The 17,894-nt window shown below is 40.8% G+C and overlaps 2 protein-coding genes across 2 annotated transcripts; both read left to right on the forward strand.

Annotated features, from left to right (window-relative positions):
* Window positions 1-861: 861 nt before the first annotated feature.
* Window positions 862-8,465, forward strand: LOC104395113 (solute carrier family 2, facilitated glucose transporter member 11-like). The gene is made up of 12 exons (XM_010004786.1): window positions 862-885; window positions 1,959-2,057; window positions 2,392-2,552; window positions 4,100-4,224; window positions 4,476-4,605; window positions 5,176-5,324; window positions 5,889-6,076; window positions 6,223-6,333; window positions 6,844-6,945; window positions 7,110-7,185; window positions 7,799-7,926; window positions 8,259-8,465. The coding sequence occupies exons 1-12, from the start codon at window positions 862-864 to the stop codon at window positions 8,463-8,465; spliced, it is 1,500 nt and encodes a 499-aa protein (XP_010003088.1).
* A 2,631-nt stretch (window positions 8,466-11,096) lies between these two features.
* Window positions 11,097-14,907, forward strand: MIF (macrophage migration inhibitory factor (glycosylation-inhibiting factor)). The gene is made up of 3 exons (XM_010004787.1): window positions 11,097-11,204; window positions 14,196-14,365; window positions 14,841-14,907. The coding sequence occupies exons 1-3, from the start codon at window positions 11,097-11,099 to the stop codon at window positions 14,905-14,907; spliced, it is 345 nt and encodes a 114-aa protein (XP_010003089.1).
* Window positions 14,908-17,894: the final 2,987 nt, after the last annotated feature.

Below are 17,894 nucleotides of genomic sequence, written 5' to 3' on the forward strand. Positions count from 1 at the left end.
AGATTTCTTCATCCACATCTTCTTTTACTGTAGTGTAAATGGCAAATGATAACTAAGCCCTTTACCAGCTTTATACATAACAAACCCTTCTTAATTATGAAATTAGTGAAATCAAAGCCTGAGAACTTTCTCCCTGAAGGAAGAGACATCGAACCAGCTAAGAAGGTTACGGGGCAGTTTCATCACAGACACAGAAACAAATATGCTCACTAATGGAAATATCAGACACAACTGTGCATGACATTAAATCTACCTCTCACACCAAAGGAAAATTGTCTATTATCAAATATTTAGATGTTCAAGCTGGTCTGCTACTGTAGAATTTTTAATTTTGCAATGATGGATCATTTAAAGTCCTTTCAGTAATGATTAAGTTACGATGTGCTCCAGTTGCCATCACATGCAGAGAGAATAGCTCTTTCCTGTTATATGTCAAAGTCCTATAGTTCACTGTCCAAGCCACATCTAAAGATTCCCAACAGATAACTTTGTCTTTATGTTTCTCAGCTTATACTGAAAACTAAACAAATTATGGTTATTTAAATCCTTTTTAAAATTGATGTCTCAGTTCCCTATTCTCGAGCACAAGATGGAGTTTATGAAGTTGACAGGTTTCCTGTATGGGAGAGCATTTTGTTTACTTGGGCTAGATACAATTGCTGGTTGAAATATTTAATCCAGCAATTCTAAACTTTGCACAACAGCTGAAATATGTGTAATTAACTCAAAAACCTTTGAAGTAAAATTTAACTTCAATAACATGGGACTAGTTCACTGACAGTGCTGTTGCATAATGTGAGCATTTGGTTCTTTTGGCAGGTAGTAGCTGGTAAGCAACAGGAATAAGCTGCTTCATAAGAGATGGCAACCTTCTTCTCTGACCTGGTGAGTACCTGGTCTCTTTTTCTCAGGGCTCTGGCTTATAAAGGATGAAGCTAATGAAATACTAAAGATCTAAATTCCTTAAAGATTGTAAGCTCTTTTGGGACAGAGACCATCTTTGTCTCCTGCATTTAAACATCACTAAGAACAATGGGGCTTGAGGCCAGGAAAATCATGTTGCTTGGTCTTTTCCTGGGTTTGGTCTGCTAGGTGCAGCCTAAGCTGTTTGAGAATAACTTCATCAGGCTTTGCAGACACTTGGGAACAGGACAGATGACCAGTGGTATCACATATCTCAAAAAGGTCTAAGTAGTTACATGTTATGTTTTTTCTTCTTTGAAGTTAAAATTATTTCATTCAGCAAAGCAGACAGTATATCTCAGTCCCTAACTCATCACCAAAGAAATTTTAGAAGGACAGTATTTTCCCAGACTGGAAGATGCCAAGTCTGTCAATAATCAAGCACATACTTACATGGCTAAATAAGTAGAAAAAATAAAATATTGAGAAAGAAGAAATTAAATCCCAAGTCAGCCAGGAAGATTCTTGTTTTAGTGCAATGACAGAGGCTATTCCAAATTACTCTCTGTTAAGAAGATCTTTTAAAAGATTTCTTCTTCATTATGCTTAAAGATATGACACAGTCAGATATGAAAGCAGGGAGTACAATAAAAAGTTGTTGATTTTTACTGCTGTACTTTTGTGGCACAGCATTATGGTTTGATAAACAGCAGACTGCAGACAAGGAAACTGATTCCCTCTTTCCCACATCCAGGACTGCTAAATATTGTAGGCAAACACTGAAAGCTCTACTATCAGGAACATCTTTTAAAATTCTCTCCCCTTCCTGCAAGCAAAGTGGTGAATTATTACTCTTACACTAGCACTTTGTCTTGCTATGGCACTGTGACTGATTATTGCACTTTGGCAGTAAATTAGAGGGATATATGAAAAATACTTTGATCCAAGAGGATTGGAAATAGAAGATGCAGGTTTCAAGAGGGGAAGGGCAACTGTGGCTAAAAAGACTCTAGACTAACAAGAAGCTGATGGAGCATTTTATTCTTGCTTTGCAGGTTCCGTTCAGAGGATTATTTCAAATGATCTTAGTGCTGGGAATTGGTGGTAGTTTTCCATATGGCTTCCACATTTCTGTAATCAACTATCCTTCTGTGGTAAGAAGTCATCTCTTTGAGGCTGAAAACAAAAAATGGATATCCTGAGCTCTGCATTCTCCCAAAAATCTCAAATTTACTGCGATTTCAGCTGATACATCTATGCCCTGTCTTTGGCTAACAGTGACATCAAATGTGTAGAGTATTTGTTCTCCTTTAAAGAACAGGATGGCACTTTCTGTTTTAAATAGTTGCCACTTGAACATTTTGAAGTGTGATCTCAGCTAACTTGTTTTATGAAGGAAGTTAGTCTCAAAAGAAGCCTAATACTAGAACCAGAGGCTAGATCTGAGGTACAGCAGCCAAATAATATGAATCTCATTGTCTTTTTCAGCACATCAGGAAGTTTATTAATGAAACCTGGATAGAGCGACATGGCTCTCCCCTTCATCCTGAGACAATCATGCTGCTGTGGTCCTTCATTGTGTCTGTTTATGGGATAGGAGGATTTCTGGGAAGCCTCTGCTGTGGCTACCTGACTACAAAATACAGGAAGTGAGTGTTTCTTTTAACAGCTCAATAACCAGAAAGTACAGGGAAATACCAAGGTGTTTCTTGGTTGAAGCAGCCTGATTGAACACTAAACAGATCCAGTTTGCTAGCACACCACCTCTTTCAAGTAGCAAGCAATCCTTCATCTTGTTTATCTGCCCTCCTCAGTATTTCTGTGAAGGATCCGCACCACATCACTGGATCAGTGTCTCTGGGAGTAGCAGGATAGTGTAGCAGCCTCATGTTCTCTTCAAGATCCTCTATGACTCTCATAAAGATCTCCTAATTTCCACAAACCCCAAAAAAAGGAGCTGTGTGTCTTGTGTTGTAACATTATGTGCAGTTGCTATAACTTCCTGGAAACCACTATGTGGAAGCTATCCTTAATTGTCAAAGAAAAGCCAGATTTCCACTTCCATACACTCATTCTGGGGTGACGACATTCAGATCTACCCTAGAAAAAATGTGAACAGCATAGAAAAAAATAAATTGCCTGTAACTACGCCATAAAGACACAATCAGCGGCAAAACAAATTATCCAAAAGAAAGATCTGTTCTTGGCAATCCATTTTACTGAAAGTCAGTTCCAATCTGTCTTTTCCACTGGGAAGAGAAAGGATTCCTCACCAGTCAGGTCTGTTCTCAGTGCCTTGTGTGTAACACCACTAATTTCATTTGCAGAGAAATTGGCAAACATATCTGCTTGGTGTGACTCACTTAAAGACCTGCTCCACAACCCACTGATCCAGAGGCCCCTCATATGGGCCTCAACAAACCATCTTAGCCTGCCTGCAATTGGGTTCTTTCCTATCAGGTAAGTGCCCCCAAGAAATTTCTTGTGGGACACTGCCTCATCCCACACTCAGAGGGTCTCTCAAGACTGGAAGGAAGATCATGCACTTCTCCCATGGGTTATTTAACACGTGATAAACCTGATTGCTGAATCACAGTCTTTTAAACACAGGATCTCTGTGAATCCTTAGCGTGTGCAAGAGGACTCTTGTCTAGGCAAGCATAACAACTGAGTGCAAACCCCTTTGATTTGAGCTTTAGACATCAGGGTTATAAACATACCAGCCCACGATTCACACACAGTGTCTTTTTAAATATGCCTCTAAAACGTCTTTCTGCCATCTCAGATCACATCAACTTAGCCAGGAGTGTCTTTAATATGAGCCATTCTAGAGTGGACTCAGGTTATTTCTGGGGAACAACCTGACATCTTCTGAGTTCTTGCTATTAAAAATTCTTGGTGACAAGCTGAATCAGTTATTTGATCTCTTTCCCCATTTATGCTACAGAAATGCTGATTAAGAGTTCCAAGTGTTTAAATTCTAAGTGAAAAATATTAATTAATTTAAACCTGGATTCTGAAATTTTAAAGATTCACTTTGATCATCTTAAGTCACAATTATTTCAACCATTCCTCAAAAAAATGCCTATAACATCCTTCCTGTCGCTAGATTAGTCACTCAAGTAGAAGTTTCTCATTTCACACTAGATTCTCATGGGCTTTTTCTTTGTTTTTTCTTTTCTTTTCTTTTTCCCAGAAAAAAGTGCCAAATGTGCACCAACCTGATCATGCTGGTAGCTGCACTTCTAATGGCCTTCAGTAAAACAGCCAAGTCCTTTGAGATGATTCTGGCCGGACGCTTTCTCTATGGCATTGGTACAGGTATTTCTCATGCCACTGGGAAGTACAAGCATCCATGCTGTCCCCAGATTGTCCCTACAGTTATTGCCATTCTTGGGCAATGATTTTTAAATATAATATACTGGGGCACTTAGTAGAAGTGAGAAACATCATCCCTTATGCAATAAATTTTAAACCAAATACCAGGGTGAATGGAAACAATGTATGAGACAGTCAGAAATTTAAGTTTTTCTAAATGTTTTAACAGTCATTTATCCTCTTCTGTGTTAAAGGTTTTTCTCTCAATATACATCCTCAGTATGTAGGAGAGATCTCACCGAAGAAGCTGCGTGGATTTACCAATTCCACAGTTGCTGTTTTTCTGACACTGGGCAAACTCACAGGACAGGTTATTGGACTACGGTAAAATCTGCAATTTGTGCATCTCTCCAGGTTACACTACTAGTAGAAATCTTCCTATAACTTTACCCAGGGACTGAGAAACCCATTAATCTTCCCCAGAACAGGCTTTCTCTTATGTCAGAATAAAAGTTTCAATCATATTTGAGGCAAACATTTAGTTTTAAATATAGGAGAAATCAAAATCAATTACTCATCATCTCATATCTTCTTATTTCCACACCCTTTCTATTAAGGGATTTCCCTTCAAAGTTTTATATACTTACATGAAAAATCTTAGGCAAGATGTTCTGTACCTACAGTCAAACAGTGGTCAAATAATTCTCATCATCTCTCTAGACATTATTTTGGATCCTGCTGATATTCAGAAAAATTTTCAAAATGCCAAATAATTTCTTTGAGATTGTCTGAAATAAAAATAGCCAAATTTGTGAAATTTGCCAAATTACCAATTCAAATGTTTGCTCCACTGCACCCTTGAATGGATTTTGAGCAATCCGCATCCCTCTGAAAAACTTTTTGAACATTCATTCCATTATTTCAGTATAATTTTGTTTCACATACACTTTCCAGGGAGATTTTAGGAAGTGAAACTCTGTGGCCGTGGTTGTTAGCATCTAGTGGACTTTCAGCATTGGTTCAACTGGTTACTCTCCCATTTTTCCCTGATTCACCATCCTACCTCCTGATACAGAAGGGTAATGAGGAAGCCTGCAGGAAAGGTAGAGTGTCTGCTTTCCTCACTTCACTTCACTTTGATATGTCAGTGACAACCTCTGCAGAAGACAAGAAAGCAGGATAGAGCTGTATGGCCGAGGGCAGTGCCATGGAGTCCTAGCAGAGGCAGTTCTAAATAAAACAGCCGAGGTACCTGTGGCAACACACCTGCACTAACCTGGGACCTCACTCAGCCTAATTTAATCAGTTAAGACAAGAAAGATAGGCATATGTTAGCATGTCTAACATTTCCCACTTTGGTGAGCACTACTTTCTTTCTTGAATGGAAACGGTTCAGGCAGCTTTTTTCTATTAAGTAAAAAGTATTTCAATGTTCACTTTGTTTATAATCAAGTCAACTCAGCATTAGAAAGAGATGCTATACTGACAACCAGCAAGACAAAATTATTCCATTTGCCTGCTGCCCCAGAAGCAGCCAGATGGCAGAAACAGACAGCACCAACACCACCCCCTACACCAATGGACAGGCAGACTAAAGGGTTTAACGTAACCTCTGGTGATGGAGCTACCCTGGCAGGATGATCCACTCCCCTCTCCCTCCCCAACAGCCATCAGGAAGCTCTGGGGGGAAGGAGACCATCAAGCAGAAATCGATGACATTATGAAGGAGAAGGCTGCAATGACAAGCACAAAATCCTTGCGTGTTCTTGAAGTAATAAAAGAGCGGTCTCTGCGCTGGCAACTGTACATTTTGATGACTGCCATGACCACCTTGCAGCTCTGTGGAATCAATGCAGTTGAGTGTTCTCTTTATCCCCAAAACGAGACAGCTCTGGGCAACACTACAAACCCCTCTAAGTCAGTGTTACGACATGAGCTTACAACTGCAACACATTCACAACACTTTTTTTCACAGGTGCATTTCCTCTCTGCATTTTTCAGATATATTTCTATTCTTTTGAAGTATTCCACACAGCCAAGTTTGAAGAATACCTTATCCCATACGTGTCCCTTGGAGTGGGGTTGTGTGAATGCTTATCCTCTATACTGTGTGTAAGTCTTTTCAGGCTTCAGTTTGAAGGAAAATTTTAATGTGGGCAACAATTGTACTATTCCCTACTTATAAGTGGGCTTTGCAAAGATTTGCATAACCTAAGACACATCTTCCTGCTTCTGCAAAGCCACAGACAGGATCAAAGGCAGATCTTATCCCAAATTATTTGCACGACTGTATGTCTTTAGACACACTTTTGTTCTGTAAAATAATTTTCTGATGTTCTGGGTTAGATGTGTGTATGCATGTGTGCACTTTTTTGATATATACCAGCAAGTAAGAAAGGGAACTGTCTAACAAAAGCTTAGGGCTGACTAATAAACATAGCTTAATTAATAATGAATTAGCTTTGAAGAAGCTAATAAAATTAATTAGGAATTAAGAGACTCTCAAATTACATTGACTTCTGGCTATTATTGAGAGACATCTTCTGCAAAGAACACATGGAAAAGGGAGGAAATCTTTAATTTGAGAACTGGGACTTATGACCTGTGCTTTCTGCTTTTCAGAGCACCCTCATAGACCGATTTGGGAGGAAGGTGCTCCTATTGGGAGGATACACACTGATGTGTTCTGTGCTGGCACTCCTCACCATGACCCTGTCACTGCAGGTAAAGGGGCAGCAGCCTTATGGCTACTCACCCAGCATCAGCCCACCTCTCTGGTCTTGCCTCACAGGACACATACAAAAACTTGAGTCACTGGCAGAAAACACAGAGCTTTGCTATTCTGTCGTGTGTCTAACGGTTTGATATCACTGGTTTCTTACTTCTAGCATCAGTTTTTCTGGATGCACTACTTCAGTGTTATCTTGATCTTCCTATTCGTTATCTTCTACGGAATTGGACCATGTGAGTACATCAAGTAAAAATTTCTGGAAAACAAGGAAAGTTGGGAAGATATGTACAAGTAGGAGACAGGGAAAGGATATTGACATCTCAAATTTTATTGCTGAACACAGAATCTAAATAATTTAAAATACAGTATAATCTTCTCCAGATGGTTTGAGATAATTTCAGAACCATTTTTAAAATACTCGGCTAAAAACAGGACTCTAGGCATTGCCAGGTATATTACAGTCATCACATGAATTAACTTAGCAAGTTAAGCTTTATGCCTACATGCTTCAGGTGGAACTGACCACAGAAGCCAAAAGGAGATCTGGTTTTATAAATGACTGAGCTAATAATGGCTACCAGTGCAATATGGAACTGCACAGATCCACTGGCACCAGAAAAAGGATTCCAGTATGTACAAGAGAAATCTAAATTAATAGCTGAAGTCCTAAATGAACAGCTGTAGTCCTTTCTGGAATCAAGGTCTTTCACCCTGACAGCAGAGGGCACCTGCCAGCAGATCACCTATTCTGTCTGTCTGTCATTTTCTGCCACTGCCACCAAGAGGATCTTCGGCAGGAGCAAGGAAACAATTATACCTGGTTTGTGTTTTGCTTTTCTTTTTCAGCTGGAGCCACTATATCTATCATGGTCGAAATCTTCAGCCAGTCATACAGACCATCAGCCTTCTTGATTGTTGGCTGCATCAACTGGATGGGACTTTTTGTGCTTGGGATGGTTTTTCCATTGATTGTGGTAAGTAACTCTTAACAGGATCCTTCCCTCCAGGCTAATCCACTGCCAAATGCTGACAGGGAGCACAATGATAGCAATACCTGGCAATGATATGCAAAGCATAGAGCTCTGTCCAATACCAAACCTGCTCAGGAATCTCCCAAGCCTGTCAGAGGAGCAGCAATGGACTCAGGTCAAACAGGACCAGCAGAAACTCCTGGTTTGATACCTGTCCTGGCTTGTGTATTGAGCACAACTTTGAATTTTAATTACTAAGACACAGACACCCATGGTCAGGGAAATAGAAGTGAGATTCTTCTTCTCCTCATGGTGTCTCTCATGTCTGCTTGCAGGATAACCTTGGACCTTTCTGCTTCCTTATCTTTTTGGGAATCCTTGCTTTATCAGCAATTTTCATCTACCTGTATCTACCTGAGACCAAGGGAAAGTCAATCATGGAAATAAAAGCAGAGTTCAACAAGCTGAACTTTGGGAAAAAAGAAACCTCAGCCACTGAAAATAACCTTCCTAAGGAACAGTTTTTCTGCACCAAGCTCTGAACATCCAGAGGAGAAATTTGCATGACTTAGAAAAGACAGGAAACATTGTTTCAACAGAACTAAAAAGAAAACATTAAAAACAGACTGCAAGCTTGTGTCTTACTCTTTTTTTCTTTTTTTTGTTTTCCTTTTTTTTTTTTAATATAGAAATGAAATTCATTATGCTAGAGTTTTATTTCTTGCTGATACCTAAAAATTTACAGGAAATTTCACCACTCAATTTTAATATCTACTGGATATAAAGAGACATTTTTTCTTATTTAAAAAAAACAAACACAAAAAACAAAAACAAAGCAAAAAAACCCCAAACAAACAAAAAAAACCTTTTATGCCAGTCTACCTTATGAAGTTTTAAAACATTTTGTTAAAAGTGTGTAGGCCCCAAATCCTGTTAGAAGAACAGACATGCAGGCTCTGCTCACAGCCCTGGACCCACAACCCTGGGCCTTAGTTGGTGTCCCCTGTTCCCAAGAGTCCTGCTCCTTGCTGCAGGTACCTGAACACCTTGTTACTGAGCTTTCCTAGACAAGGCCTCATCAGCTCTAAGCACCTCAGGATCAGGAAGCTGCTGACAAACTGTTCAGAGGACACTATCAGAAATATGAAGGAAAAAGTAAAATAATTTAGGAAGACAAACCAAGGGGAGGAAGGATGAAGAAAGCTACATGATCACCAGCCATGATGCTGGGAAAACACTGAGGTCTAAAATATTTGACTAGCAGGCCAGCAGAGGAAAAGCTAGATAGGGTGACTGAGCAGATACAGATTCAAAACTTAGCACCGTCTATTAGGAAAAAAGGTTCCAGCCATAACAACAGAAAAAAACATTGAAAGTGAAATTCTACTGTGCAATAATCCTTCTGGAGATGTAATGGAAATCTCAGTGGAGTAAATCCAGGCAGGGAGAAGGACCTGCCAGAGATGTTAGTGTATGCAAAAGAAGTGACATGGCTGCTCTAAAGCACAATCCCAAGAGCATCTGTGGTGTCTGAGAATCTGATTTCCAACCTGGTACATCAGCTTCTGGGAATTACATCAGATGTTTTCAGAGAAGTAAGAGTTTGTTTTGGAAATGTTTTCCTTGTTATGTAAGTAAGCTGCAACTAACCAGTGATTATTGTACACAGCAAGAAAAAGAGGCTGTGGATATCATTGGAAATACAGTCTAAGTTTTTCCAAATTACAACTAACAAGTATAGGATGAATTCTGACTAAATGCTTCTGATCATGCCACCTGTTTTCAACCAATCACTGAAGATTCATCAATATTACAAACAGCAGCTCCACACCATAATGACAGACCTGCCACTTGGGTTTGTTTTTAATATTTTTACATAGGAAACATGCCCTGAAAAGGCTGTTTGTACCAAAAAAAAAAAATCTGGATTTTTTTTTCAGGATTCTCATTATTTTCAGAATACCTGGGATACAGGAGACACAATCAATTAACAGAGGCTGTAGATTAACACTGGTATATAGTAATTAATCTCCTGATTTTTTATTTGCTAGTTTTTTTACAGCAAGGGTCTACAGTAAATGAACTGACTTAAAATCAACTTACACCACAAAATTCATTTAAGCATATTCATACTGAGGTTTCCACCATTTAAAAGTATTTGTTTAAATTACACTGTTGAAGTACAAGCTTTTAGCACAAGCTACAGAAAGCTTTCCTTCTCTTCCACATGCTGGGGAACAAAGTGAGTAGAAAAGCCCTTCACTCACAGAAACCATTTGGCATAAAGACACTTGTCATCTCAAACACGGAGATGAACAAACCATTTATTTTATCCCCATCATAATTTTCAAGCTGGTTTCCCCACACACACCTCACTGGGGACACCTCCATATGACCCCTCTACATTACTTCTCTCGTCTAGGACTCTACTAGGCAGCAAAAAGAACAGATCCCAGCTCTGCCACATACTCTGCTCTGGATAAAACTGCTCATTTTGGAAAGCCTGTGGATTTCCTGTCTCTCAGAAGATCCTGTTGACTGTTACGGGACTATTTGCACAACAAAGGAACAAGTTGAAAACAAACCCTTTCTGAGTATGTAGAATCCAGTGTTCACCACAGTAGAAAATCAAACCCCTGATTTTAAGGCATCTTTGTCATGACTTAGTCACAGTTCAGGGAAGGTCTCCACAACATGTGCTACTGGGGGGTTTCTGTTATGGTCTATTCCACAGAAAGAGTCACAGACCTCACAACTGAGGCATCTATCTAAATTTCTTTACAATAATTATAAGACTTACATTAAGAGGTACATTATAACTCTCCCACTCTCAGTCTCTGAAACACTTGCTTTTTCACTGGTTTTCATGATCAGACTGTATCCAAATACAAAGTGTCATTTTGGATGCCTTGATTTCCCAAGCTCAAAAAGCTTCCTGTCCCTCTGTGTAAACTGTACCCTGACTATCTGTATTAGCAGCAGCCTGCAGAGAGCCCAGGCAGCTTCACATCCCCAAGCACTCCCAACCCCCCAGGTGCACCTGCAGGAGGTACCTCTGGCTATTTAAAGGCTCCTGAGATGCTCACCAGCACAGTGAGGTAAGTTGTCTTGCAGGTGAGTTAGAAACAAGGCTGTAAACAAGGTGAGCTGAAAGAAAACCTTGAAATCTGAAGATGCCTAAATTCATTGTTAACACAAATATAAGCAAGGATAATGTTCCAGAGTCCTTCACAGAGGAGCTCACCCAGCAGCTATCAAAAGCAATGGGCAAACCAGCACAGGTAAGTCCAGATCGCCAAGTGTTTTCTACATTTATTCAGCTGTGCCTATGCAGTGAACTATTTCTCAGCAATAGCCCCTCTAAATTAATATACCTAATAGTTTGTTAGTATTTAGAGTCTTCTCTCTGTACAAATACCAAATACTTGTTTGCTGTGACTTAGCTCTGCTGAAGTCTCAAAATGCTTAAAATACTTAAGCTAGATTTGTGTGTGATGGTGGACTGAGGTGTGCAGGTGACCATAGCTTGTATGCACAGGGGACAGTAAGAGTTAAAGACAGAAAGATCTTCTCAAGTCAAGAAGTTTTATTTCAATAGTAATAAGATGAAATGCACAGAAGACAAAGAATAATTCATTATAGAGCAAAGGATCTAGGGAGCTATTATGGGTTTCCACACAAATACGAGTCAAGCCAATGCTTGGGAGCAGGGGAATTTAACTTCAGTTGTACACAAGTTGCAACCAAGCCTCAGTAGAAGAATTCCATCCAGCCATGGGCCCTCTACTTTGAGAAAGAGGTAGGCAGATGAATAGATGCACCAAAGGAAAAATGCTGAAGAAATAAGAGACTATAAGGATTAACAGACATTTCAGCTTTTTTAGGAGAGAAGGCTAAAGAGGGAGGCTGTTACGGAAGAGTCAGGAACATCTTAACCATTTTTTCCTTCATCAGTGGCATAAGGCAGGAAGCAGCTAGCTTAACTTGCAGCAAGACTTCAGCTAGTTCTTCAAGAGAAATATTTCAAGTTTCTATGGGACTGTTAATAGCACTGACATTTATTTGACCAATTAGAAATTCTCAGCTCAGCACTCTCTCATAATTAGAGTATTTCTATTTGTTGTAGTATGGCTGTAGACTTTAGAAGTCAGTAGTGTGTGGCTGGATGATCTCATAAAGTTGATTTGATGCATAGTGGAAAAAAAACCAACAATCTCCCTGGTGAAGCGTGGTTCTACTCTGACTGTTCCAGGTGATAATGTTTGACGTCTGATAAAAGGGTTGCAGTTTCTCTAGGGACAGTAATGGAGTTATGTGCAATCAGTCAGTCTCATTAAGCATGTAGGAAATCAATCTCTGCCAAGTTTGACTGAAGTTAGTTATCTCAGGGAACAGAAGCATGTTTTAGGCTTGTATAAGCCTTGTCTCCACAAAAAGCAGGCTAAACTGTAAAGGGGAGTAAGATTTTTTTTTTTTCCAACACATGGTAATGAAACAAAATTCTTATGTAAAACTGATGTGTTCTATCCCTCTGCAAAAAACTTTTCTTTTAGTCATTCTAGAAAAAAAGTACTTGCTGGTTGGAGGGTGGGGGGAATATCAGCTGGTGGTTCTTGCATAACAGCTCCTGAATATAAAGCTGGAGGCCAGGGCTGGGATGCAGCTGCAGCAGGTTTGTGTGGCATTGATATGTAATGGGACTTAGAAATATACAGGGAACAACAAAGAGCTTTTTTGAAGAAGAACATGCAAACTGTTTGTGACAAAGGAGGCAACAGTAAAGGCAGAGTCTCTTAGTTATAACATAGAAAGAAGGAAAGGATTAAGGGTGGGCTGGAATGCAGAGCTTTCCTCTTGCAGGAAATGGTACCATTTGAAAAAAATACTGAGTTTTATTTTTAATAAAATAAATTTTTTCTATTGCAAAAACTGTTTCAGACATTTTCAATCTGCTCTAAGAAGAAAATAATGCTAATTAGCATTTCAGTTTTGTTTTTTTTCTTTAATAATAATCTGCTTTTGGGAGTAGATGCTAAAGCCATATCTGTACTTAGACTTAGCACAAAGCACAGGGTGTCCAGTCAGGGGAGAACAGAGCCAAGCAAGTGCTACCTCAGAAGGGTCTCCTTGACTTAGCCTGTACACTGTGGTCTGATGAACCTTGTGCCAAAACAAGCTGTAAATGATGACCAAGACTAATTACCCAGACAGCTCCTGGTACTCAGGCTAGCTTTTTTTACCAAGAGGGTTAATTGCTGCTGAGTTCCAATGATGCGCTGCTAATAAACGTGGGTAAGACCAGAAAACAGATGGATGCCAGAGGAACTGATCCCTGGATTCCCCAGTGTGTGGATCTGACACTGTGTATTAGCAGCAGGGAAAATTGCAGGCTGGTCATTAATATTAACATAGATACTTTATTGTATTTTTCCTGCTCTCAAGAACAAAAGCAGGATTAGACTGTATTTTGTTGAATGAGAGGGATGTTGATTTAGACCTTTGCTGTGTCAGTTCACATTTACCTCACCAGGGAAGACTGCAGCAGGAGCCAGTGAGGTGCAAAATCTCTCTGGAACGTAGGGCGGCAGCAATGCAACCGCACACCCCCCCTCCCGCCCAGCCTTCCCGCACGGGCAGGGAGAGCCCGCTGCCTCGGAGGAGGGTCTGGAAGTATTGCAGGTCACTGAGCTCTTGGAGCATCTGAACTTTCTACCAACGATGCAAAGTCAGTAAAGATGATACTGCAGGGTCCTCATTCCAACAGTGTCCCTGGGCTGAGCTTGCAGAACCCACCTTTTAGCAGGGATTTAGGCACACTGGGATTGAAGGTTGCAAGGCAGCACGAGGATCTTTGGCCCAGGGTAACTTTGGCACAACAATAAGAGTGAAACTATTCGCCTTTCAGTAAGTGGCAAAAAAATCTCTGAGTACCTGGGACTGTCTGTATTTTTTATTTTTTTTTATTTTTTTATTTTTTTTAGCTTACGAATAGAGCCATTCTGCAATAGAACAAAGAATTGGCCTGGCAGTGCCTGTTTCTGAATGGTATGTCATGGGAATGTAATTGTATTTCATATCATCTTTGTGACTTGCAGGAAAATATTTAGGAAGTCTGGAAGTGCAATGAAGCACATGCAGGAGAATTTCAAAAGCATAATTGTTAGGCATGCACCTATTGTAACTGCAGTTTAGGTATCCTGATACCTTCCTGAATTTTCAAAACCTTTCCTAACACAGCAAAGGAAAATAATATTATTTTATTCTTCCAACAGTACCTAGCAATTCAGATCTCTCCTGATCAGCTGATGTCCTTTGGCTCTGCAGACCCCTGTGCTGTGTGCTTTCTCTACAGCATTGGCAAGATAGGGGAGCAGGAGAACAAGGTCTACTCCAAATTGCTTTGTGACCTGCTAAACAAACAGCTGAAAATACCATCTGACAGGTGAGCTTACAGACCAACTTGTCTGTCATGACTTCACACAGATTATTGAAACTATTAATCCCAGACTCATCCCTTGGTGTTCTTCTATTAAGTTTCTGCTTGAAAAGGCTAAATACTAAGTCAATAGAACAACTCAATTAAAATGAGAAAAGGAGCACCTGCATGAGCTGCAATACCAATGCTCAGAAGCTGTAAGATTTCCTTTAGTTAAAATGATAGATGCTCAGATACTCCATGTACCCACAGATCTCATGTGCAATAGCCCCAGTAATAATATGATGCTATTAAATAGATAACTCAAGGGATGTGTACCAACACCTTCTTGCTGCCTGTGGGGTACAAGTGGAGGCCTGAGAAGTGTAAAGCTCTGGGCGACAGTCTGCAGTGTGGCTGTGTACATTCTGCTGCAGGAAGACACTGGCCAGACTGCAACACTCAGCTCTCAGCAGCTAACAGTGTCTTTCTTTCCTTTCAGAATCTACATCAGCTTCTTTGAGATCAGTGCTGGAAATGTAGGCTGGAACAACACCACCTTTGCTTGAGGTGCCCTCAGGTAGTAACAGGTTCTTCTTGAACCCTCACCACGGTTTTTGAGCACTGCAGTTCTAGGCATGATACTGGTATCTGGCACAAACACAAATGGCAGTAGTGCCTCAGTTGTGGCTATTGGCTGCTGCTTAGCTTGTCTGCTGCTTAAATAAAAGTAAAAATCCAGCAGGAGCCTTATGATTGAGACAATCTTGTTATTCTCGAAAGGCCTGTGTTTGAGATGGAAGGTGTTTTCTCAAAATACAGAAGCTTTTCTTTTTTAAAAAACAATTCAGTCTTCTGTGTAAAGATGAACACTCCATCTGGGTGTGCCTTTGCCTGGTTCATGCCAGTCTGCCTGGCCAAATTTAAATACAGCTATCTTGACCTGGTTTCAAAATACTTTCATTTCAGTCAATAGATGTGGCTGTCAATGTGGCTGTAATACAGCCCTCCCTTTAAAACAAGAAAAGATGGGATTGCAGGGGTGGATTGCGGTACATGGATTAACACTACATGGACCTCTAGCTGTTCAGCAGAAAAACTTCTGCTGTAAGAATCTCTCTAGATTCAGGAATAGGCAGAGCAAGTAAATGGAAAAACCCACTGTTCACTGCTCTGCCCTCCCCTTTTCATCCATTGAACAATTTGCAGTGACAGTGGAGATTAGAGCACGGCTCAAAATGAGGCACAGGCACAGTGAGCCATTCCCAGAGGCCAAAGTAATGAATTAATTACAAAAGGAAGTTTTCCATATAAATATTCAAGCCCTTGGTCAAAGAACAATTTGCTTCCAAAGTAAAATAGAAAGTCTGAGTACAGATCTGTTTCCTGAATCTCTAAAATTAGGTCTCCAAAGACTTATTGTTTTTTCTGGAATAACAAAGCCAACTCACCTCTGTCCTGAGCTCTACTGTGCACATCCATTTTGTCCCTATCACAGCTTTGCTTTGCAGCCACATTGTTTAAATACAAGCCTGTACCTCAACCTGCAATAATGCTTTGTTGAAATAACAAATGAAAGCTGCTTTAGTGAATCAAAGCAGCACAGTCAATGAAGCAACATGCTATTTAGCATCTAAACACATTATATCTTATTAAATATTTTTCATTCCACTTAATGCATTGCAGAGCTGCCTGAGGAAGCTAGACATGGCACAAAGTAGGTAGACTTGGCAGAATTGCCTGTGGAGAATGGCTATGAAGCCTTTAAACAGACAGGATCTTCCATGGGGAGGCAGTCTTCTCCTCTAGAAATCAATCTGCCTTTTCCATAGGGCCACCTGCTCCAAGAGTGCTGCCTCTGCCAGTTCTTGGAGCCACAACACCAGCATTCTCTGAATGCCCAGTTGCTCTGTGCCCAGGTTTTGATTGTGATGCAGGTGGGTGTGTGCAATTGCAATCCCTGCATGCCCCAGCCCTGCAATTTGCAGGCAGCCTCCAGGCACAGTTTCAACCTGTCCCACATCTCTTCTAAAGCCTTCCTACATTTCAGAGTTATTCTCACAGCATCCAAACCTTGAAATGTGTGTTTGTAACATACCTCCTGGCACAAGTGTTATTAACATCACCACTACTTGCTATACAATCCTTACAGGGAATATAAAAGCTGCATTTGCCTCTGGCACATCATTACAATGCTCTTTGGTATATTTCTGTAAAGCATTTTACCTTTCAGTTTTTTTGCTCTTGGACACATTTCTTCCTTGTTCTTATTTTAGCCACAAGTGGTTGTGTTTTAAAACAGATGCTGTGCATCCAGGAAACGTATAATGAATGCATGAGTCTGGAGCAATCACGTGAGGGAGGAGTGCATACACACATGCACGCTTGTATTTGGTTAACTTCTAAAAATGCATCTTTAGAAGTTATGAAAATGTAATGCATTGCTTCTCCCTTAGGCAAGGGGGCAAAAGATAATGACATTGTAGCTGTCTTCCCCTTGTGTGGCAGCATGGACAGGGGTCACAGAGCAAGCACACCAGTGGTGACATGGCTCTTGAGTTTTTCTTTCTGGACTGCCAGAATTCCCATCCCATCTGACAACTCTTGGAGGCAGGAAGGGGGGAGGCATCAGAGGCACTGGGCAATGGCAAAGAACTGAGGATCTTGGGTCTGTTAATCACTAAAAAAATAAGTGCTCCAGTCCTGCCAATCCTCAGTGTTACAGCCTGTGCCAGCCCAAAGCATTCCCATACAATGCCATCCCTTATTTTTCTTTCAGGGCTATGTGTGTTCACCTGTGTCCACACATGTAACATGTATGTATGGTCAAGCTTTCTATAGCAGCAGTGCTGGGACTTTGTTAAAAAATAACAGGTGCTCAGTTCCTTGTGTGTAAACCGTCTGTGTGGAGTGGGCTCTGGGCCTGATCCCCTTTTAGCCTTCCTGTGAGTCACCTCAGCCGGTGCGGAGGCAGAGGCAGGGCGGGGAGCAGTGCCCTCCGCAGCCTACGTGCGGGGCATCACACAGCAGGCTCAGCTCTCGGGCGGCCTCTCGCCTCCGAACAGACACGCACCATTTCACTGCTAAGCAAGAGATGATCACTTCTGCCTCTCTCCAGCAGAAAAATATAAGAAAATGAGGATGCTGAAGGGTAATGGATCACTTTCACTTTGACTGAAAAGCGTTAGGGATTAGCATGCCAGCAAGTCAGGCGTTTTCTGCTTACACTGTGTTAAAACTATGCACAAAAATTAAAACAAAAAAGTACTAATCTGTCTGTATTTTGCAAAAAGAAAAAGAATTCCCTTCGGAGCCAGAGCTAGTGTCCCTTTTTGCAACTGCCGAGCTAGGGCCTGATCCTTTCTTGTCCCTGATCCTGCCAAAGCCGATGGATGGTGATACCACATGCGCTGACACCAGGTTATGTATGAACTGCCCAGCGCGGCAGGACTCGCTCGGTTCCAGGGAGGAGCCAACAGCGCATCCTCAAAAAAAAATGCTCAACAGCAGTAACAAAGCAAACCAATAACGGCAGGAAGCGGGGGAGAGCTCTGGC

This window comes from Chaetura pelagica, unplaced genomic scaffold (assembly GCF_000747805.2).
Source record: "Chaetura pelagica isolate M959 unplaced genomic scaffold, ChaPel_1.0 scaffold249, whole genome shotgun sequence".
In the NCBI taxonomy this organism is placed as follows: domain Eukaryota; kingdom Metazoa; phylum Chordata; class Aves; order Apodiformes; family Apodidae; genus Chaetura; species Chaetura pelagica.